General features: G+C 37.1%; 1 protein-coding gene across 5 annotated transcripts in view; it reads left to right on the top strand.

The window, feature by feature from the left end:
* Positions 1–25067, top strand: part of SCLT1 (sodium channel and clathrin linker 1) — a 218943-nt gene that overhangs the window by 34237 nt on the left and 159639 nt on the right. For all 5 annotated transcript variants that reach the window (XR_010658816.1, XM_065904109.1, XM_065904107.1 and 2 more), the window contains exons 3-5: positions 547–605; positions 1161–1233; positions 6995–7050. Coding sequence is in view for 4 of the 5 variants with exons in the window: in XM_065904109.1 (XP_065760181.1) it covers positions 547–605; positions 1161–1233; positions 6995–7050 (188 nt within the window). In the remaining variant the exon portion in view is untranslated. The remainder of the gene's footprint in view (positions 1–546; positions 606–1160; positions 1234–6994; positions 7051–25067) is intronic.

Raw genomic sequence — 25067 nt, 5'->3', positions numbered from 1 at the left:
GAGATGAAGTTATATCTGGCGACTTGGTATACTCTATTTTCGGTCTTTATAATTGGGAGATTATAGAGAGAGTTTTCTAGGTTAACGGAAATTGTCTGTGAATGAGAACAGTGTTGCATCTTCCTTTTCAGCTTTAGATCTCCAGCTTCCTGTCCCTGTAGCAGATTCCACTGATTGGAGCCTTTGGTACAACGTTGAATTTCAGCAGTGCTAATGAGCAGCCTTGTATTATTACTGAATCTTGTGCAGCACTTCTGATGTTTCACTGTCAAGAATCGAAATCGATATAGGCTTTTGGTAGATATTCTTTATCAATTGAGAATTTTCTTCATATTTCTAGTTTACCAAGAGTTTTATTATGTACAGGTGTTAACATTTAGTGAAAATTTTCAGCATCAATTATTTTTTCTTTCTCTTTTGTAATTGCAGTAACAGATTTTCTAAGGTTATAACATCTTTAAGTGTATTTAATTTTAAACTACTGTCAGTTGAGGCTCGAATGATATGAGAAAATAAAATTTTAAGATGCATTATTTTCTGTTACAGAAAGGTGTATTCAAAGGAGATGGAGATGACACATTAGAAAACTCGGCAGCTGACCAAAGGTAAGGTTGAGTTACCAGAAAATATTTTCTTAATTATGTTTAACTATTGTTAAAAAAATTTTTTTAGTCTTAGGAATGTTTGTTTTCTAGTCTGCTGTAATGAGGTTTAAATGACCTGTCATTGAATTGACAAGGGAAAAAAAGCTGCTATCATCATGTCTAAGAGTGGCTCTCAACTGGGTGATTTTGCTTCCCTTCCCTCCCCAGATACTTGACAGTGTCTGCTAACAGTTTTGCTTGTCACTGTTGTGGAGGGCACGGGCACGGTGTCTTAACGGGCAGAGGCCAGTAATGCTGCAAAACATCCTACAGTGCATAGGTCAGCCCCTACAATTAAAAAAGTTATTCAGCTTGAAATATTAATTGAGCTAAGGCTCTGAGAATCTCTGGTTTAGGAAAAAGGTAACGTATCGATTGCTATGGAGAAAATTAATATAAAAGTTTTGATGGAGGAAATTAACATACAAGTTCTGATGTTTATTTATCTCATGTTATATATTTATTAAACTAGATTAAACAGAATATGCATCTTTCTAACTTTGCGTTTTTTCTTAGCTTTTTAGTTCCTCTTATAACTGAGCATGATAAGCATTTGGAAGAACTAAATGGTCAGCTGAAATATTATCAGGTATGAAATCATAGGTGTTAACCCTTTGGTAATATTTTCTTTAAAAAAAAAAAAGTAAATAGACATTGTTTCTTCAAAAATCCTTTGGTAAGGAAGAAGACATTTACCTCTACTCAATTTACAGCATTGTGTTAGTTTCAAGTGTCCAGCAAACTGATTCTGTCATCCACATTTATGTGTTTGTGTATATTTGTGTATTCTTTCTCACACTATTTTCCATCATAAGTTATTATAAGATACTGAATCTAGTTCCCGGTTCTATACAGTAGGTCCTTGTTGTTTGTTTTATATATAATAGTGTATATCTATAAATACCTGTGTCTGTAACCCCTATATAGTCTGTATCTATAAACCCCTAATTTATCCCTCTTCCCTCTTTTCCTTTTGGCAACCATAAGCTTGTTTTCTATGTCAGTGAGTCTGTTTCTGTTAATTTGTATTAATTTTTTTTTTATTGTTAATTTGTATTAATTTTTGATTCCACATATGAGTGATATTATATGATATTTGTCTTTCTCTGACTGACTTTTCTTAGATGTTAATTTCTCAGACCATCCATGTTACTGCAAATGCATTATTTCATTCTGTATGGCTTGAGTAATATTCCATTGTGTATGTGTGTTTTTATACATAAATGTGTGTGTATGTGTTTATATATATCACACATCTTTTTTTCTGTTCGTGTGTTAATAGATACTTATGTTGCTCCCAAGTCTTGGCTGTTGCAGATTGTGCTGCTGTGAACATTGGGGTGCATATATCTTTTGAATTAGAGTTTTAGAATTAGAATTGGTATTTTTTGGACTATGCCCAGGAATGGGATTGTTGAATCACATGGTAATTCTGCTTTCCATTTTTAAAGGAACCTCTATAATGTTTTCTTGCCATGTGGGGACACCCAAGATGGACGGGTCATGGTGTAGAGGTCTGACAGAATGTGGTCCACTGGAGAAGGGAATGGCAAACCATTTCAGTATTCTTGCCTTGAAAACCCCATGAACAGTATGAAAAGGCAAAATGATACTAAAAGAGGAACTCCCTAGGTCGGTAGGTGCCCAATATGCTACTGGAGATCAGTGGAGAAATAACTCCAGAAAGAATGAAGGGATGGAGCCAAAGCAAAAACAATACCCAGTTGTGGATGGGACTGGTCATAGAAGCAAGGTCCAATGCTGTAAAGAGTAATATTGCATAGGAACCTGGAATGTTAGGTCCATGAATCAAGGCAAATTGGAAGTGGTCAAACAGAAGATGGCAAGAGTGAATGTTGACATTCTAGGAATCAGCGAACTAAAGTGGACTGGAATGGGTGAATTTAACTCAGATGACTATTATAATACTACTGTGGGGAGGAATCCCTTAGAAAAAATGGAGTAGCCATCATGGTCAACAAAAGAGTTGCAGTACTTGGATGCAATCTCAAAAACGTCAGAATGATCTCATTCGTTTCCAAGGCAAACCATTCAATATCATGGTAATCCAAGCCTATGCCCCAACCAGTAATGCTGAAGAAGCTGAAGTTGAATGGCTCTATGAAGACCTACAAGACCTTCTAGAACTAACACCCAAAAAAGATGTCCTTTTCATTATAGGGGACTGGAATGCAAAAGTAGGAAGTCAAGAAACACCTGGAGTAACAGGCAAATTTGGCCTTGGAGTACAGAATGAAGCAGGGCAAAGGCTAATAGAGTTTTGCCAAAAGAAAACACTGGTCATAGCAAACACCCTCTTTCAACAACACAAGAGAAGACTCTACACATGGACATCAGCAGATGGTCAACACCGAAATCAGACTGGTTATATTCTTTGCAGCGAAAGATGGAGAAGCTGTATACAGTCAGCAAAAACAAGACCGGGAGCTGACTGTGGCTCAGATCATGAACTCCTTATTGTCAAAATCAGACTTAAATTGAAGAAAGTAGGGAAAACAACTAGACCATTCAGGTATGATGTAAATCAAATCCCTTATTGATTATACAGTGGAAGTGAGAAATAGATTTAAGGGACTAGATCTGATAGAGCGCCTGATGAACTATAGACAGAGGTTTGTGACATTGTACAGGAGACAGGGATCAAAACCATCCCCATGGAAAAGAAATGCAAAAAGGCAAAATGCCTGTTGAGGAGGCCTTACAAATAGCTGTGAGAAGAAGAGAAGTGAAAAGCGAAGGAGAAAAGGAAAGATATTCCCATTTGAATGCATAGTTCCAAAGAATAGCAAGGGGAGATAAGAAAGCCTTCCTCAGTGATCAGTGCAAAGAAATAGAGGAAAACAAAAAAATGGGAAAGACTAGAGATCTCTTAAAGAAAATGAGAGGTACCAAGGGAACATTTCATGCAAAGATGGGCTCAATAAAGGACAGCAATGGTAGGGACCTAACTGAGGCAGAAGATATTAAGAAGTGGTGGCAAGAATACACAGAAGAATTATACAAAAAAGATCTTCTTGACCCAGATAACCCCGATGGTGTGATCACTCACCTAGAGCCAGACATCCTGGAATGTGAAGTCAGGTAGGCCTTAGGAAGCATCACTATGAACAAAGCTAGTGGATGTGATGGAATTCCAGTTGAGCTATTTCAAATCCTGAAAGAGGATGCTGTGAAAGTGCTGCACTCAATATGCCAGCAAATTTGGAAAACTCAGCAGTGGCCACAGGACTGGAAAAGGTCAGTTTTCATTCCAATCCCAAAGAAAGGCAATGCGAAAGAATGTTCAAACTACCACACAATTGCACTCATCTTACACTCTAGTAAAGTAATGCTTAAAATTCTCCAAGCCAGGCTTCAGCAATACGTGAACCATGAACTTCCAGATGTTCAAGCTGGTTTTAGAAAAGGCAGAGAAACCAGAGACTAAATTGCCAACATCCGCTGGATCATTGAAAAAGCAAGCGAGTTCCAGAAAAACATCTATTTCTGATTTATTGACTATGCCAAAGCCTTTGCCTGTGTGGATCACCATAAACTGTGGAAAATTCTGAAAGAGATGGCAATACCAGACCACCTTACCTGCCTCTTGAGAAACCTATATGCAGGTCAGGAAGCAACAGTTACAACTAGACATGGAACAACAGACTGGTTCCCAATAGGAAATGGAGGACGTCAAGGCTGCATATTGTCACCCTGCTTATTTAACTTATATGCAGAGTACATCATGAGAAACACTGGGCTGGAAGAAGCACAAGCTGGAATCAAGATTGCCGATAGAAATATCAATAACCTTAGGTATGCAGATGACACCACCCTTATGGCAGAAAGTGAAGAGAACTAAAGAGCCTCTTGAAAATGAAAGAAGAGAGTGAAAAAGCTGGCTGTAAACTCAACATTCAGAAAACTAAGATCATGGCATCTGGTCCCATCACTTCAGGGCAAGTAGATGGGAAACATGGAAACAGTGACAGACTATATTCTTGGGCTCCAGAATCACTGCAGATGGTGACTGCAGCCATGAAATTAAAAGACGTATGCCCCTTGGAAGAAAAGATTTAATCAACCTAGACAGCATATTAAAAAGCAGAGACGTGACTTTGCCGACAAAGGTCCATCTAGTCAAAGCTGTGGTTTTCCACTAGTCATGTATGGATGTGAGAGTTGAACTATAAGGAAAGCTGAGCGCCGAAGAATTGATGCTTTTATTTTTAGGATATCTCTCTCTCTCTCTTTAGTCGCTAAGTCATGTCTGACTCTTGCAACCTCGTGGACTGTAGCCTGCCAGGCTCCTCTGTCTGGGGGATTCTCCAGGGAAGAATACTGGAGTGGGTTGCCATTTCCTTCTCCAGTTTTTAGGATAGTGAGCCTAAAGTTCCTGCTGAATTCACTCTCTCAAAATTAATGAATTTTGGTTTGTTAGTTGTAAAATAGAATATCTAGTTTCTAGAAATTAAACTTAAATTTTCAATTTTTTCTATAATCAGTCTGACTCATTTATCTCTTTAATCTGCTAGTTTACTAAGATATTTAACTTCATTTTTCCATTTGTCATTCTCAATCTAAAAGTGATTACTGGATTAATTTCAAAGAGGTAGGTGTAGCAGAATGCCCATGGGTCTGTGATAAGAATAGCTGCTACATTTAGGGAGAAAAAAGATGTTGACAGCTACGTCTAAGAACACATGCTCACATAGATATTATTGATTAGCAGTAGTCCTTATGGTTTATTTTAGTGAGCCAGTCAAAAAATAATGTATCTCAAAAGCAGGAAAGTTTTCCTAATAATTCTCTATGTGAAAGATTTTCTTCCAGAAAGTGTAAATAATTGGGGAAATTTTGATGATAAGAAAGATACTGCTGAATTTTATTTCCTTCCAACTCTTAAATATTTTGCAATATTTTACAGTAAAAAATCTTTAGTGTTCCTATAATAATTTACCCTGAATCCATATTAATGCATATACCCCACCTGATTATTGAATAATGTTTTTCAAGATACAATAACATTTTTGAAAATTTTAAAGAATTAAAAAAAAATACAAAGCAAGAATAATTGCTACAATAAACTCTAAACCTCTTAGTTAGCATGACATTCAAGACCTGCCACCTGCCTTTCCAATTTTACCTCTCATTGCTTCGCTCCATGTATGGTCAGTTCTCAATTATCTGGTAGTGAATTCATTCATTTTTATTTAATTGTGATTCAGGCACAGCAGGGAGCTGGGAAAGGTTCACCTTTCAAGCCAACTTTGTAGTTATAATTGGCTGTTACTGGTTTCCTAGACCAAGCTGCCTTGAGCTTCTCTGGTTGACAGGAAGAGAGAAAGGCTTGGAGCTCTGCCTGTTCCACCCTGCCCTTGCCAGGTTCACTCCAGGCTTGGCACTTCTCCTCTAGCCGTGGGTACCCAACCAAGACTAATGGGCAGATCATGAGTTGATTGCAGTTTTGTTTTAAGTATGGTTTTACATGGTCTCCTTCCTGATCTCCATTTGCTCATTTACTCTTATTGAGAACTGACGACTCTGACTGTGTTGGCTAATATTTTTTGCTTCTTTGCTTTTACTCATATTTCACCCTGCTCGAAATGTCCTTCCTTTTCTGTTGAAATCTTACAATCCCTTTAACCCCTCAGAAAAAATTAGAAATACCTTCATTTCATTCCCTTTTCAATGTGTATTTTATTCTTACTGGTATTTTAGTTAGTGATTTTATTATTTTTTTTTTTAACTGTATTTCCTACTACTGTGTGTGTTATTAACCACATTGGTTTACTGTAGCAGCCTGTATCTGCAAAGAGATTAATAAATAATTATATTAATTATATTAACAATTATTCATTAATAATAAATAACAACTAATAAAAGAGGTCAATCAGAGACTGAATGAATTATTGCTAAAGAAGATCTTTATTTGCTTTTTTTCACCATTAACATTTTACTTTTCAAAATTTAAGCACACTTATATGGACTTCCACCTAAAGTAGGATGAAACAAGACATATAGTCAAGGTCTAGGGATCATCTAGTATTTCTTACAGTGACATATTGAGGAATATGTTTCATCTCTTTTACTATAAGCATCTATAAACCTTACAAATTATTTATAAATATTTATTAATATATTACATAAGAAAGTTTTATTTATATTCTATTCAGAATATTCTCTATATCATTAAAATATCTAATATTTATTGTTAGAAGTGAAGAATAATTATTTCTTATCTATAGACTAGTGTCACAGATTGCTTGCATATGAAAGAACTGTTAATACTTAATATAGATCTAATTGTCTTGAAGATGTTTTCCTACAGCTGTATTTTATTCTTTCAGAAACAGATGGGCGAGATGAAACTACAGTTTGAAAATGTCGTCAAGGAAAATGAAAGGTAGATCAATTAACTGTTACTTTACTTTTGTCTTAGGTAACTTTTATTGTTACTTGGGATTTTGTTCATTTAGTATCCCGGTTATGAACGTGGGCTCTGGGGCCTGATGTCCTCTCTGACCCCTGGCTCCGTTGCTTTCTCGGTATGTGACCTGGGACAGTTACTTAACCTCTTTGTGCTTTTCCTCATCTATAAATGGGAGATAAATAGCAGAACCTGTTTCATAGAGCTGACTATAAAGGACAAAGTAAATGCTTAGAATAGGGTATATAATAAACACTTTATAAATGTTAGCAATCAGTAGTAATAGAATAGCATGTGATATATAAATACGTTAGGAAACATACCAATAAAAAGAAAGCCTGTCAGCCCACCATCCATAGAGCTAAAATGTTATCAATACTGGTGCACCTATCCATGTTTTCTTTCCCTACGTCATCCCTCTCCTTCCCCCTGCCAGCAGTTAATACTGTCTTAAAATTTTATCATTCCCTTGCTTTTTAAATTTTTATAGATACATCTATGCCTGATGATATACTATTTTTATGTTTTTTTTAAACTTATATAAAACAGTATTATTTAGTCTTCTAAATAATAACAATCTTCTACTAAAGTAATAACATAGTCTACTAAATAATAACATAGTCTTCTAATAAATAACGTTCTGAAACGTACTTTTTTTTCACTCAGTATCATGCATATATAGAAGAATTTCAAGGGATGAAATTGCTGGGTCATAGGCCATGTGGTATTCAATTCTGCAATATATTGCCAGCTTAATTTCCAAAGTGGCTATACCAATTTTCATCCCACAAGTGACATTTATGAGTTTTTATTGATCCATATCTTTCATCAACACTTGCCCTTATCAGGTTTCTTAATTTTTATTATTTTGAGTCCTAAATAGTATTTCATTGTTTTAATTTGCATTTTCTGACTACTGATATGTTCAACCGTTTTTCATGTATTTACCCATGTGATTTCTCATGAAATGCACATTCATTTCTTTTTCCCATTTTCTATTTGTTTATCTTTCCCTTAGTAAATTTATATAATCTGTATTGTCAGTATTTGTTGGTGTGCCAGTCAGTGTTAACCATAACCATTGTAGGCATTTCAAACAAGTAAGAGATTTAGTCACTTTCAGTTAAAATGTAGGTAAGATCATTGCTTTTAGAGTCATACCATAGAGGCTGAGATGCTGTGTTCAGGATTTTATGCTGCTATAGCCACCACTACAACATCATTTTCATGAAGCTGAAAACTTGACACTAGAAGGTGGGGTATGGGTTGCTGATTTCAAGAGCACTCAAGTCTACCAGTTTTGCTTGCCATCTATCATACCTATAGGAAAATATTCTCAGCTCACTTCTACCTTCCATATCCCCCTCAAGTGCCTCTCACTGCTAAAACTAATCCCATACAGCACACCAGCTGCAAGGAAATTTAGGAAATACAGTTTTAGAATTTTAATTACTATAAAAGATGCTAAAAAATGGAAAGGGATGAGAATGAATAATGAGTGCCAGTGGCCCATTTGTTGTGTTAGACAATAGGTACATTTCAGATTCCTGTTTCCAGGTTGTGATATGTTTGATCAACAGAATTTTATTTTTTTAAAACCTTGAGGTAGTTGAATATATCTATCTTTTCTCTTATGGTTGTTGATCTTTGTGTCTCTAACAAATCCTTTCAGCCTGTGGTCATAAAGATCTTCTCTCACGTTTTCTTTTAAAAATGTTCAGGGTTTTATTCTATTCCAAGTTTAACTTTTGAAGGTTATGTAACTGGACTGAGATCTGATAGAACTTTTGTTGTTGACATAAGACTAAACCAAAAAAATTAAGAAATCTTTTTAAAGTTTGGCATTCCTTTGTTTGCATTCTTCTATATAAATCTCTTAACTAGATTTTCCATTTTTCTAATTTATTTCTGTTTTTTTCCCATGAAAAGTTTTCTAAGTTTTTTATGATGCACTATTCTTTTTCAAAATAATTATGAGACAGACTATGATCTTCCTAGTAAAGAGTATTACTAAGATTTTTGAATCACCAGTATATGTAAGTAAAGTTTGTATTTTAATGTTTTGAGGATAATACGGTGTTACATGAATGAGACAATGATTTAGTCGTTTCCTTTATTTGGCTCTGTACTCTTCCTTTTATGTCCAGGTCTTTTGAAACCAGTCCTCTAAAAATCTGCCTTTACTGTTTTAATAGTGCTGCAGTCATGGCTCATGAATGTATTTATTCTGAGTATAAGAGGGAAATGAGAAAAAATGGATCCTGAGCTTGTTAAAAGGCACTTTAAATAACTCAATGTTATCAGGGTTTAAAGTAAACTCTCTGTCTTTAGGGCAGTATCCTGCTTTTAATTAAACATTGCTGTTAAGGGCTGCAAAATCAAAAAGAGTTTATCGTTTTTAAGGAACATATTTTAGATATGATCAGGTCAGAATAATGGAAGCTGGCAGTGGCTTGGATTATACAGTAGTATGCAGTTCCACATTTTTGGGTTTGGGAAACATTCTACTACATTGTATATAGCTGAATATTACCTAGGAATTGATTACAAATAGAAAATAGTGAAGTCATTTTATGAGACTTAGGAAGAGGTGAAAAAAATATTTGTTATATCATCCTCATTTTTAGTCTATTCCTTGAAATGAAGTTCATGTTGAGAATATACTAGTTTTTATTTTGTTTTTGTCTTATTTTCTTTAGTATCATATTTCCTTCTCATAACTTGCCAGAGGAAGGAAATTGGGTTATGTAGTGAGTAAATATATGTACAGCACTGTCTGGCACTAAGTAAATACTACTTTTTATTGTTATTATTTTTATTTTATTATTGAGGGTTTGAAAGACAATCATTTCCTCTGTAAGAGCTATTTTCCCCTTCTTTCATAGTTCATATAACCCTGATTTTGTTCCAGTTTCATTGCGCTCAGAGGATATGAGCTTCTTCCACAATCTCAGGTGATAAATCTTAGATTATAAACTCATGCACATTTCTCATGTCAGGGATTGGTTTAAGTATAAACATGAGATTCACTTTTATCCAGTGAAGTAAGGGACAGTCTGTAGTAGTGACACTGGGAAGATTTTTCTCTCTGCCAAGAAGAGATACTGGCAAGAAAACGCACCTCCTTTCAGTTCCTGTCATTTTCAGTTCAGTTCAGTTCAGTTGCGTCTGACCCTTTGCGACCCCATGAACTACAGCATTTTAGAAAGTGTTATGTTGAAGCTACTGTAGCTGTACATTTATAAGCATGATAGTAGATATCAGAAACACAGTGAGATGGGAAGAAGGGAAAGAGGGAAACCTTTCGTCCTTAAATTACATTACTGAACTGCTGAAAGTAATCTGGAGTCACGTACCTTCAGATTTAATATTTGGTGAAGTAATAAGACCTGCATCCAATAATTCATAATATTTATTGAGTACTTACTAAATTGTTGTTTTTCAGTTGATAAATCATGTCCTTCTCTTTGCAAGCCCATGGACTGTAGCACGTCAGACTTCCCTGTCCTTCACCATCTCCCAGAGTTTGTTCAGACTCATGTCCATCAAGTCAAGTGATGCTGTCGAGCCGTCTCATCCTCTGTCACCAGTTTCTCCTCCTGGCCTCGGTCTTTTCCAGTGAATGGGATCTTTGCATCAAGTGGCCAAAGTATTGGAACTTCATCTTCAGCATCAGTCCTTCCACTCAATATTCAGGGTTGATTTTCCTTAGGATGGACTAGTTTGATCTCCTTGCTGTCCGGGGGACTCTCAAGAGTCTTCTAGCACCATAACTCGATAGCATCAATTCTTCGGTGCTCAGCTTTCTTTATGGTTCAGCTGTCACATCCATACATGATTACTAGAGAAACCACAGCTTTAACTATTCAGACCTTTGTCGGCGAAGTGTTATCTCTGGTTTTTAATACACTGTCTAGGTTTGTCATAGCTTTCCTTCCAAGGAGCAAGCGTCTTTTAATTTCATGGCTACAGTCATTGTCTGCAGTGATTTTGGAGCCCAAAAAAATAAAATCAGTCACTGCTTCCACTTTTTCCCCATCTATTTGCCATGACGTGATGGGACTGAATGCCATAATCATAGTTTTTTGAATGTTGAGTTTTAAGCCAACTTTTTCACTCTCCTCTTTCACCCCCATCAGCAGTAGGCTCTTTAGTTCCTCTTCACTTTCTGCAGTTAGAGTGACATATCTGAGGTTGTTGATATTTCTCCCAGCAATCTTGATTCCAACTTCTGAGTCATCCAGCCCAGCATTTCACATGATGTACTCTGCATATAAGTTAAATAAGCTGGGTGACAGCATAGAGTCTTGACGTACTCCTTTCCCAGTTTGGAACCAGTCCATTGTTCCATGTCTGGTTTTAACTGTTGCTTCTCGTTCTGCATACAGGCTTCTCAGGAGACAGGTGAGGTGGTCTGGTATTCCCATCTCTAAGAATTTTCCAGTTGGTTGTAATCCACACAGTCAAAGGGTTTAGTGTAGTCAGTGAAGCAGAAGTACATTTTTTTGGAATTGCCTTGATTTTTCTTTGATCCAGCAGATGCTGACAATTTGATCTCTTGTTCCTCTGCCTTTTCTAAATCCAGCTTGTACATCCGGAAGGTTTCGGTTTATGTGATACTGAAGCTTAGCTTGAAGTATTATGAGCGTAATCTTGCTAGCATATAAAATGAGTGCAGTTCTATGGTAGTTTGAATATTCCTTGGCATTGCCTTTCTTTGGGATTAGAATGAAAGCTCACCTTTTCTAGTGATGAGTTTTCCAAGTTTGCTCACTTAATGGGTGCACTGCTTTAACAGCATCATCTTTTAGGATTTGAAATAGCTCAGCTGGCATTCTATCACCTCTACTAGGTTTGTTCATAGTAGTGCTTCCTAAGGCCCTCTTACCTTCACACTCCAGGATGTCTGGCTCTGATCACACGATTGCAGTTATTTGGGTCATTAAGACCTTTTTTCTTTTTTAAATAGATTTTCTGTATATTTGTGCCGTGTCTTCTTAATCTCTTTTGCTCACTGTTTCTGTCCTTTGTTGTGCCCATCTTTGCATGAAATGTTCCCTTGGTATCTGTAATTTTCTTGTAATAGTCTTTGCCATTCTATTGTTTTCCTCTTATTTCTTTGCACTGTTCACTTCAGAAGGCTTTTCTGTCTCTCTTTGCTATTCTCTGGAACTCTGCATTCAGTTTGGTATCTTTTTCCCTTTCTCCTTTGCCTTTCCCTTCTTTTCTAATCTCTGCTATTTGTAAGCCCTCTTCAGACAGCTACTTTGCCTTCTTGCATTTCTTTTTTGGGGGGATGGTTTTGGTCACCACCTCCCATACAATGTTATGAACCTCCATCCATAGTTCTTCAGGCACTCTGTCTACCAGATCTAATCCCTTCAATCTATTTGTCACCTCCACTGTATAATCATAAGGGATTTGATTTAGGCCATACCTGAACGGCCTAGTGGTTTTCCCTACTCTCTTCAATTTAAGCCTAAATTTTGCAGTAAGAAGCTCATGGTCTGAGCCACAGTTAGGTCCCAGAAGTGTTTGCTGACTGTATAGAGCTTCTCCATCTTTTACCACAAAGAATACAATCAATCTGATTTCTGTATTGACCATCTGCTGATGTCCATGTGTAGAGTCATCTCTTGTGTTGTTGGAAGAGGGTGTTTGCTATGACCAGTGCGTTCTCTTGGCAAAACTCTGTTAGTCTTTGCCCTGTTTCATTTTGTATTCCAAGGCCAAACTTGCCTTACTCCAGCTATCTCTTGACTTCCTACTTTTGCTTTACCGTCCCCTCTGATGAAAAGGACTTTTTTTTTTGGTGTTAATTCTAGAAGGTTTTGTAGGTCTTCATAGAACTTTTTGACTTGAGCTTCTTCACATTCGTGGTTGGAGCATAAACTTGGATTACTGTGATGTTGAATGGAAATGAACCGAGATCATTCTGTCATTTTTGAGATTGCACCCAGGTACTGCATTTCAGACTCTTTTGTTGACTGAGGGCGACTCCATCTCTTCTAAGGCATTCTTACGCACAGTGGTAGTTATAATGTAATTATATGATCATCTGAGTTAAATTTGCACATTCCCATCTCATTTTAGTTCACTTATTGCCAAAATGTGGATGTTCACTCTTGCCATCTCCTGTTTGACCACTTCCAATTTACCTTGATTTACGGACCTAGCATTCCAGGTTCCTATGTAGTATTGTTCTTTACAGCTTTGGACTTTTGATTTCACCACCAGACTCATCCACATCTGAGCAACATTTCTGCTTAGGTCAACCTCTTCATTCTTTCTGGAACTGTTCCTCTGCTCTTCCCCAGTAGCCTTTGGACACCTGCTGACCTTGGGGGCCCATCTTCTGGTGTCATATCTTTTTGCCTTTTGATTGTGTTCATCGAGTTCACAAGCAAGAATACTGAAGTGACTTGCATTCCCTTCTCCAATGGGCCACATTTTGTCATGTGGCCATGACCCATCCATCTTCAATAGCCCTGCAAGATGTGACTCATAGCTTGCTTAAGTTAAAGCTGAGACCCATGTGATCATTTTGGTTAGCTTTCTGTGATTGTGATCTTCATTCTCTTGGCTGTGAGATTATAAATCTTGCTTCCTGATGAGAGGGACTGGCTGTGGGGAAAACTGGGTCTTGCACTGGTGGGCAGAGCCATGCTCAGTAAATCTTTAATCCAAATGTCTGTTGATGCGCAGGCTGTGCTTCTTCCCTGTTAGTTGTTTGGCCTGAGGTGACTCAGTCGTAGTGTTGCACGCTCTGTGATAAGGCTACTAGCGTGAAAGTGAAAATCGCTGAGTCATGTCCGACCCTTTGTGACCCCATGGACTATACAATCCATGGAATTCTCCAGTCCAGAATACTGGAGTGGGTAGCCTTTCCCTTCTCCAGAGGATCCTCCTAAGCCAGGGATCGAACCCAGGTCTGCCGCATTGCAGATAGAGTCTTTACCAGCTGAGCCACAAGGGAAGCCCAGTAAGACTACTGGTAAGGCTACTGGCAGCCTCCAAAAGAATTTCAGGACCTTCAGCACCCTTCAGGACTGCTGCTGCCACTGCCCCTATCACCACAGCAGGCCACTGCTGACCCACACCTCTCCCAGAGACCCTCAGACACTCACAGGCAAGTCTTGCTCCGTCTCTTGTGGGGTCGCTGCTCCTTTCCCCTGGCTCCTGGTACGCACAAGATTTTGTTTGTGCGCTCCAAGGGTTTCTGCTTCCCTCAGTCCTGTGGAAGTTTTGTTATCAAATCTCACTGTCTTTCCAAATTACATTCCCTGGGCATTCCCAGTCTCTTTGCCAGATCCCCAGGTTGAGAAGTATATCATTCGTATGTGTTGATAATAGCCTATGAACACAAAGTACTAGATGTTACATGTTTGAAATTTGGGAGGAAATAGTTCTTGTGTATATTTATAAAAAAAAAAAAGGAAGCCACTGTTTTTCAGTACTTGTCCAAAAATGTTATTCTGTACTCAAAAACTTTATTTATCTAATAGCAGAAGATGAATACATTTGCTCTGTTTTCCAATGAAAGAGAAGATATCTCTGGGATCACATGGTAAACACTGCTCTTCTGGTGCTAATTTATGTCTATATACTATGAGGAAAACCATCCTTTTAACTTAAAGTTTAATATTTTTCTTTCTATAATCTCAGAGGTATACCTCTCATATAAACGCAGAGGTATCCTAATTTCTGTATATGTCTCTGTTTATGATAAGTCTTTGTTTGTATATTTATGTATATATATGTCTCTTACCACACCCCCCATAATTACTAGTCTCCAGTCACACTGATAATCTTACTGGCTTCCTTAAAACTGGCACGTGAATGTGAAAGTCGCTCAGTCGTGTCTGACTCTTTGCAACCCCGTGGACTATACATACAGTCCATGGAATTCTCCAGACCAGAATACCGGAGTGGGTAGGCTTTCCCTTCGCCAGGGGATCTTCCTAACCCAGGGATTGAACCCAGGTCTCCCGCATTGCAGGCAGAATCTTTACCAGCTGAGCCACAAGGGAAGCCCAAGAATACTGGAGTGGGTAGCCTATCCCTTCTCCAGCAGATCTTCCCGACCCAGGAATTGAACCGGGGTCTCCTACATTATTGCAGGTGGATTCTTTACTAACTGAGCTATCAGGGAAGCCTAAAACTGGCAAACCAGTTTCTACTAGAAGCCCTTTTGCCTATCAGTAGTTCTGCTGCCTGGAGTGTTCTTCTCCAGACGTACACAGGACTGTCTCCTTCTCGTCAATCAGGAAGGCATTCCTTGACCACGTTATCCAGCAGTGCTCTTTCCTCCCAACTTCTATTTTTCTATTACCCAATTTTATTTGTGATACCTATTACTACCTGAAATTATTTATTTGCCTGTCATTTTTCTACTAAAATGTATCCTTCATGAGCAGCAGCCTTTGTCTATTCTGTTTACCACAGTATACCAAACATTGAAAATGCTTGATATGTACTAAATGTTCAAATAATATTTTGGGGTGGATGATTGCAAATATTAGGACTATAAGTGCATACATATGGGAATACATTTGGCTCTTTTTGCTTCCAGAAATAGAAACAAGTCATTCTAAGTAAGTGAGAATGCATGATAAGGAGGAACATGGAATACAACTAGAATTAGGCAACATTAGGACCATCTCTGAGGATATGCTTCTTTTATTAGTTGTTTCATACAGACTGCATGGTCCCTCTCAGTAGTGGCACCCCTCTCATATAGCTCCTACTTTTTTAACCAAAAAGCTGATTCTCTGTTCTTCAGTCAAATCCTGAAGGTACCCATTCTTGGTACTTTGGTTGATTTATATAATGGTCAGTACTTCTATTTGTCAAAGCACTTGATGTCAGTCAGTTTATGATAAGGCTACCCTTAAGAAATATGCAAAACTCTAGTCTAATTATAAACTTCTCTATGTAAAGAATACCCTATGCTATTCCCCAGAGCATGGGCTATTGTCAAGGATTACTTAAGTCTGGGCACAGCAGACAATGTAACTATAACACATCCAGTTATCCTTGGTGATGACATCACTCTTGTTGGAGAAGTCTTAAGTGAGAGGATGAAATTTGAACAGATCCTTTAAGAATGAGCAGGAGTTCATCAAGTGAAAATTTGTATGTTTATTAAAGTACAGATCATTTACAGTGGCCATATCCCAGCATATTTATATAGGGAATTATGCACAAGACTGAATAGTGGGCAGAGACCAGATAGTATAAGACCTTGCATGCTCATTTCAGTTCAGTTCAGTCACTCAGTCATCTCCGACTCTTTGCGACTCCAGGGACTGTGACTCACCAGGCCTCCCTGTCCATCACCAATTCCTGGAACCTGCTCAAACTCATGTCCTTCAAGTCGATGATGCCATCCAACCATCTCATCTTCTGTCATCCCCTTCTCCTCCTGCCTTCTATCTTTCTCAGCATCAGTCTTTTCAAATGAGTCAGTTCTTCACATCAGATGGCCAGAGTATTGGAGTTTCAGCTTCAGGCTCAGTCCTTGCAATGAATATTCAGGACTGATTTCCTTTAGGATTGACTGGTTGGCTCTCCTTGCAGTCCAAGGGACTCTCAAGAGTCTTCTCCAACACCACAGTTCAAAAGCCTCAATTCTTCGGCACTCAGCTTTCTTTATAGTCCAACTCTCACATCCAAACATGACTGCTGGAAAAACCATAGCTTTGACTACACAGACCTTTGTTGGCAAAGTAATAATGTCTCTGCTTTTTAATATGCTGTCTAGATTGATCATAACTTTTCTTCCAAGGACCGAGTATCTTTTAATTTCATGGCTGCAGTCACCATTTGCAGTGATTCTGGAGCAAAAAAAAAACCAGTCTCTTCACTGTTTCCAATGTTTCCCCATCTATTTGCCATGAAGTGATGGGACCAGATGCCATGATCTTAGTTTTCTGAATGTTGAGTTTTAAGCCAACCTTTTAACTCTTCTCTTTCATGTTCAAGAGGCTCCTTAGTTCTTCTTTGCTTTCTGCCACAAGGGTGGTGTCATCTGCATATCTGAGGTTATTGATATTTCTCCCAGCAATCTTGATTCCAGCTTGTGCTTCATGCAGCCCAGCATTTTGCATGATCTTCTCTGAATATAAGTTAAATAAGCAGGGTGACAATATGCATTTGTATGTATTACAATTAGTATTCCATTATATATAGGTACCACATTTTCTTTATCCATTCATCTGTTGATGGACATTTAGGTTGTTTCCATGTTTTGTCTATTGTAAAGAGTGCAGCTATAAACATAGAGGTGCATGTATCTTCTCCAATTATAGTTTTGTCCAGGCATATTCCCAGGAGTGGGACAGATAGATCATATGGTAATTCTGTTTGTAGTTTTCTGAAGAACCTTCATACTGTTTTCTGTAGTGGCTGTATCAACTTGCATTCACACCAGCAACATACGAGGTAAAACTCAGTTTCTTAATCTATGAAATGAGGGATTGGGACTGGATTTCAGTTTTATTGTCTGTATATTTTTATGATTATACTACATACTTTTTAAATATCTTTTGAACTAATACTGCAAGTGGTAAGATAGAAAAATAATAAAAAACATAAATAACTTAAGAGGCACAGATACATAATAATTTAATGTAAAGCACCATATCATAGTCAGAAACAGTTACTTTTTTAATTCGGTCATATGGTACCTAGCACAAAATATAGTACAAGCCCTTTTTCCTTCTAGATTAATAGGCAGTCTGTAGGTTGAAAGAGACAACAAAATGCGTAAGACATGCATACTTTAAAATTTTTTACTTTGACTTCATATAAATGTGCACTTATTTAATTTTTTATGTAATGCCCAAGATCTTTACTTTGAGTAAGACTACTGATTACAGTTCTTTGTTGTCTTTTACACATAAACCATGGGAAATAGTTCATTCTTTATAACTTCCAGTTTCAGTTTCTTTGAAGAAGAGTGAGAACTTAGGGATCCTTTTGATCTCCTTTTGATCCTCTGATTTGATAATAATTCTGACTTTTTATAATTATTTTACCTACCTCTAATTTAACAGCAGCTATTTAATAACTCATCTTTATTGAGCCTTTCATATTCAGCTTAGGTTTCATAGGAAAAAACCCAGCTCTTTTGTATTTCTATTCATTTTGGGTCATATTTAATTACATTGTACAATTATAATAACAGTTTATGGCAGATATAGTAGATTGGCGTAACATCTGTTCCGCCCTCCTTTATTATAGTATACCTTCTTATACTGCAGAGTCTGGAAAACCAAAATCTAGTTCAGAATGTGAATTGGGTTCTTCTAATGATAAGCACATGTAAATGACCTAAATCAGGAGATAAGTAGGAGGAAAAGCAGTATCTGGGAATCTGTTTTTGTGGATGAGAATCTAACAAGTGTAGTGTGGCCCTAGTGCCAATAATTCTTGCAGCTGCTTCTGTCAAAACTAAGTCAGGGTGTTCCTGAAGGCATTACCACTGGCAGTACTTCCTGATCCCAGATCAGCTAAAGAGGTGTGATACTAAAATGAGCAGTCAGCATAGCTGCTTCCTGATTGTCCAGCTTCCTAATCATGGTCTGTGTGGTCTCAGCAAAACAGTTCTGCAATATGAACCAATAAGATTGACTTTTTTTTTTTTTTAAGCGTTTGCACAAGAAAATAGAGAGCAGTTAGTTGATGGTGACTGCAGACAAAGCAACTATGCAGATAAATGTGGTTCTGCTGTTATTAATAACACTATTTATTTTCACAAACTTTTATGTGATTTCATTTCTCCTCTTACTGTGAAACCATCCAAATGCAAGGAAACGTACTCCTTTTTCTTTTTTCTACCATTCTTACATTTTGACTTGGTTGTATATTTGAATAAATACACCTAGGACCAGAGCCATCTTACTGTCTTGTACGTAACATCTCTTCAAATGTTTTCTGTGTGTGTGCTCAGTTGTGTTAGACTCTTTGAAACCCCGTGGGCTGTAGCCCTCCAGGCTCTGTCCATGGGATTTTTCAGCAAAATACTGGAGTGGGTTGACATTTCCTCCTCCAGGGATCTTCCCAACTCAGGGATTGAACTGCATCTCCTCATACCCTGCTTTGGCATGCAGGTTCTTGGCCACTGATTCCCTTGGGGAGCCCCCAGATGTTCGTTGAACTCACTTAAATTGTTGTTGCTGTTTAGCTGCTAAGTCGTGTCTGATTCTTTAGCGACGCCATGGACTGTAGCCTGCCAGGCAACTCTGTCATAGTATTTCCCAGGCAAGAATACTGAAGTGGGTTGCCATTTCCTTCTCCAGGGAATCTTCCTGACCCAAGGATTGAACCCACTTCTCCTATATTGCAGGCGGATTCTTTACCACTGAGCCACCAGGGAAGCCCTTACTTAAATTATTAATATCTAATTTTCAAGATTCATTAACCATACATAAAAAGTAATGCTTTGAAAAAGAGTCCTTAAAATTTTTGCATTACTTAGATGGCTTTATTTTTTCAATTATACTGCTGAGATCTTTGGAGAATTAGATAACATGTATTTACTTAGTATTTATAAATATTATATTACATTATATATTATTTCAAAGAAAACAAGGGCAAAAAATAAGAGATATATAAAAGATGCAAAGAGCAAAGGACAAGTTTGAGTTATATATATATATTTTTTTCTGCTTCTATTACTCATATATGAACCAACAGGAATATACTGTGTTTTAAAGACCCATAAAACATTTTCATAAACATGGACTGCAAACCCTGTCCATCATATAAATGCATACATACAAATTAAGCATAAATCATGTCATAAATTAGAAATAACAATATGTGGGTGTAAAGAATTTCTCTTAACTACATTTTCAACTAACTCCTGATATAAAGAGGAATTGAAAATTAAAATTAAAAACTGCGTAAAATCAATAGTATAACAGACTAGTGAGATGCACCCAAACTAGTGCTCAAAACATTTTTAATTAATTGGAAACAAGTTAATTAGAGAGTTCTGTTTGCAGTAGTGGCATCAGACTCCTGAGAAAAACTAGAGAATCTGGACAAATACTAGAAGATCTTGACAAAAATTTGACAAAAATCAAATCTGTTTAAATGAATTGAAGTCCCTGTAGCATTGTAGAGCAAAGACCTGGTTTAAAAGAAAGTATGCAGGGATGTTAATCTTTTTTGGGGTTACTTTTCACTGGATGTATCTCCCCATGTTAAAAGTGAGAAGAGGTTGAAAACTGAGCAGAGCTTGAAGCAAATTCATGGAGCAAGAGAAATAAAAAGTGAAATTCAGGGCCCATCAGACTTGAGGGTGGGTGGCTCAGGAACATCCAGGCTTTGAAGTTAAGGGTGATTCCCTCAAAATAAACTACTCCCAAAAAGAGCTGAAATATGACTCTGAATTTTCTGAATCTTTGATGTTGGCACAGCATAATCAGAGATTGGTAATATTCCTCTCCACCTGAAAAAAAAAGAAAAGGAAGTCTTTGAGAGAAAGATAACATCATTGCTAGGCCTCAAAGTATCTTTGTAATTTTTGGTGATGTCTGGCTCATATCTGGTGTAAAAAGAGCTAGTAACAGTAAGATTGAAGACAACATGGTTGAAAAAAATCATAAAAAACAGTATGCAACAGAAACAGACTCACAGGTTTGCTCTTTAAATAACTATGAACTATGCTAAATGAGATAAGACACAGTTTTGAGAATTTCTATAAAAGAACTAAGAACTCTTAAGGGACCAAATAGAGATTGTAGAACTGAAAAAAAAAAAAAATGCAGTTAATGAAAATGAAACATTACTGAAGAGTTAATGGAATGTAACCCAAGTCAGAAGAAAATATTCAGAATGAAAACAATATTCAGAAGAGAGAGAAGGGGATAGAAAATGCGAAACAAAAACTAAGAGACATATGGGATATAGTGAAAAAAACTAAAATTCGTATAGCTTGAGTTCCAGAGAAGACAGAGAGACAACAATCCACAGATTAAAGACACACCATGCATCATGAGCAGGATAATAACAAAAGTACTATACCTAGGTACATTATTATGAAGTAATAGAAAACCAAAGATTAAAAAAAATCAAAGTAGGTAGACTTTATCTTCACAGTAGCAGCAATAACATATTAACTGACTTCTCAACAAAAATACTGGAAAACAGACAGTGGAATATTTCTTGTAATTAATATGTTTATTTTAATTGCAGGCTAACTACTTTACAATATTGTGGTGGTTTCTACCATACATCGACATGTAGCAGCCATGAGTGCATATGTGTCCCACCATCCTGAACCCCTCCTCCCTCCACCCTCCCCACCCCATCCCTCTGGGTTGTCCCAGAGCACCAGCTTTAGGTTCCCTGCTTCATTCATCAAATTTGCACTGGTCATCTATTTTACATATGGTAATATACATGTTTCAATGCTATTGTCTTACACTGTCCCACCCTTACCTTCTCCCATGGAGTCCAAAAGTCTGTTCCTTACATCTGTGTCTCTTTTGCTGTCTTGCATTTAGGGTTGTTGTTACCGTCTTTCTAAATTCCATATATATGCATTAATATACTGTATTGGTGCTTTTCTTTCTGACTTCACTCTGTATAAAAGGCTCCAGTTTCATCCACCTCATTAAAACTGACTCAAATGCATTCTTTTTTATAGGTAAGTAATATTCCATTGTGTATATGTACTACAGCTTCCTTATCCATTCTTCCTTATCCATTCCTTGTCCATCTGCTGATGGACATCGAGGTTGCCTCCATGTCCTAGCTAGTAAACAGTGCTGCAATGAACATTGGGGTGCACGTGTCTCTTTCAATTCTGGTTTCCTCGGTGTGTATGCCCAGGAGTAGGATTGCTGGGTCATATGGCAGTTCTATTTCCAGTTTTTTTTTTTAAGGAATCTCCACACTGTTCTCCATAGTGGCTGTACTAGTTTGCATTCCCACCAACAGTGTAAGAGGGTTCCCTTTTCTCCACACCCTCTCCAGCATTTATTATTTGTAGACTTTTTTGATGGCAGCCATTCTGACCAGCGTGTAATGGTACCTCGTTGTGGTTTTGATTTGCATTTCTCTGATAATGAGTGATGTTGAGCATCTTTCCATGTGTTTGTTAGCCATCTGTATGTCATCTTTGGAGAAATATCTGTTCAGTTCTTTGCCCCATTTTTTGATTGGGTCATTTATTTTTCTGGTATTGAGCTGTATGAGCTGCTTGTATATTTTTGCAATTAACTCTTTGTCAGTTGCTTTGTTTGCTCTTATTTTCTCCCATTCTGAAGGCTGTCCTTTCACCTAGCTTGTACTTTCTTTCATTGTGCCAAAGCTTTTAAGCTTAATTAGGTCTTAGATCCCATTTGTTTATTTTGTTTTTATTTCCATTACTCTGGGAGGTGACTTATAGATGGTCTTGCTGTGATTTATGTCAGAGAGTGTTCTGCCTATGTTTTCCTCTTAAGAGTTTTATAGTTTCTGGTCTTACATTTAGATCTTTAATCAATTTTGAGTTTATTTTTGTGTATGGTGTTAGAAAGTGTTCTAGTTTCATTCTTTTACAGGTGGTTGATCAGTTTTCCTGCACCACTTGTTAAAGAGATTGACAGTAGAATATTTTTAAAGTGCTGAAAGAAAAACTGTTAATATACAGTTTTTTTACCCAGTGAAATATCCTTCAGAAGAAAGGTCAGATGAAAAGAAATTGAGAACACTATCTTTAGAAAAATTGAAGAAAACCCTAAATGGATAATCTACCTAAAGAAAAGATTAATAATCTCAGATGAAAGCTTAAAACTATAGGAAAGGGTAACTGTGTGAAAACCCTAATGAATATCAACTGTTCTAAAGTGATGATAATGTCTCTAAAATATATAGAGAGAATTAAATATTAGGTTGGTGAAAAAGTATTGTGGTTTCAAACTGTGAATTTTGAATCATCATAACTAGGCTCAAACACATCTTTATTAATCAAAATAGGAATCATCATAATCAACACATTTTTACTAACGAGAAGTAAGTTTGTTTATTCCTGTATCATAAAAATCCGTGTGTCCGGATTCAACAGACTCTTGGAAAGCATTTTCTGCCTTGTGGAAGCACTTTCTCTGCAAAAAGTTGTCAAGATGCTTAAAGAAGTGGTAGTTGGTTGGTGAGAGGTAAGGTGAAATATGGCAGGTGAGGCAAAACTTTATAGCCCAATTCGTTCAACTTCTGAAGCATTGGTTGTGCAGAAGAATTGGGCCCTTTCTGTTGATTAATGCCAACTTCAGGCATGGCTGTTCTCAGTACATCTCATTGATTTTGCTAAGCATACTTATTAGATGTGATGGTTTCACTGGGATTCAGAATGCTGTAGTGGATCAGATGGGCAGCAGACCACCAAAGAGTGACCATGACCATTTTGTTTTTTTTGATGCAAGTTTGGCTTCGGAAAGTGCTGTGGAGCTTCTTCTCAGCCCAGCCACTGAGCTGCTCATGGCTGGTTGTCATATAAAATCCACTTTTTGACACATGTCACAATCTGATCGAGAAATGGTTCATTGTCATTGCATAGAGTAAGATAAGACGCTTCAAAACGGCAGTGTTTTGATTTTCTATCAGCTCATGAGGCACTCACTCACCAAGCCAAAACATGATAGCAATAAGATAAATTTAGGAAAAGGGTACTTGGAGTTAAAATATTCTCAGTTTCTAGCATTGCCCAAAAGAGATGCAATGCTAATTTATTTCAGAGTTTGATAATTCAGTGATGCATGCTATAATCTTCAAAAGTAAAGCAAAAGATCATGTAACTGCCAACCCAGATAATAGAGTGGAAAAATGGAATAATAAAAAATAATCTAAAAGCATGAAAGAAGAGAACAGTCACTAACAGGGCAAATAGAAAGCAAATACTGAAATAGATATAAACTCAGATACATTACTAATTATGTCAAATTTCAGCGTACTACATGCTACAGTTAAAAGACAGTGATTTATCAGCAATTAAAAAGGACACTTACATACTTCTTATCAGACAGATTTCTAAAATATAAGAATATTGAATGGAATGGTTGCAAATAAGAGGATGGAGAATAAATAAACCATGCAAGTGCAAACTGAAAGAAAATCGGGCATGTTAATAGTAGACCTTAATGTAAGAGAATATTATAAATAGCGATATTTCATAATGTTAAAAGCTATGACAGTTTTAAATTTGCAAGAACTCAGTAACAAAGCCTCAGAATAGAAAATTTCAATTTTTCTGGTTTTTTTGTTTGTTTAGAAAAATTCAGTGATAGCATTGAATGGCAAAACAGACAACTTCACCAGCTGGAAGGAAATATAAACAGTTTGTTCCTCAGTAATTGAAAGAAAAACTCAAAAAATAGTATTTGGACCATGTGGTTAACATGGGTCATGGTGGAGAGTTCTGACAAAATGTGGTCCTCTGGAGAAGGGAAGAGTACTTCAGTACTCTTGCCTTGAGAACTCATGAACAGTATGAAAAGGCAAAAAGATATTACATGAAAGATGAACTCCCCAGGTCAGTAGGTGCCCAGTATGCTCCTGGAGAAGAGTGGAGAAATAACTGCAGAAAGAATGAAGAGGCAGAGGCAAAGGGAAAACAGCACCCAGTTGTGGGTATGACTGGTAATAGGAGTAAAGTCCGATGCTGTAAAGAACAATACTATATAGGAACCTGGAATGTTAGGTCCATGAATCAAGGTAAATTGGAAGTGGTCAAACAGGAGATGGCAAGAGTGAACATCCACATTTTAGGAATCGGTAAACTAAAAGGACTGGAATGGTGAATTTAATTCTGATGACCACTATATCCGCTACTGAAGGCAAGATACCGTTAGAAGAAACTGAATAGCACTCATAGTCAACAAGAGTCCAAAATGCTTGCTTGGGTGCAAGTACTGAAACCCCAAATTATAAGACAGCTGGAGAATTAGGGCATATTGGGCAAGAGACAGCAGGATTTGCAAACTGTGAGATTAAAACCCTTTCTC

The sequence above is a fragment of the Muntiacus reevesi genome, chromosome 13 (genome assembly GCF_963930625.1).
Source record: "Muntiacus reevesi chromosome 13, mMunRee1.1, whole genome shotgun sequence".
Taxonomy (NCBI): domain Eukaryota; kingdom Metazoa; phylum Chordata; class Mammalia; order Artiodactyla; family Cervidae; genus Muntiacus; species Muntiacus reevesi.
The sequence above is the reverse complement of the archived record's forward strand: the minus strand, read 5'-3'. Positions and strand labels throughout refer to the sequence as shown.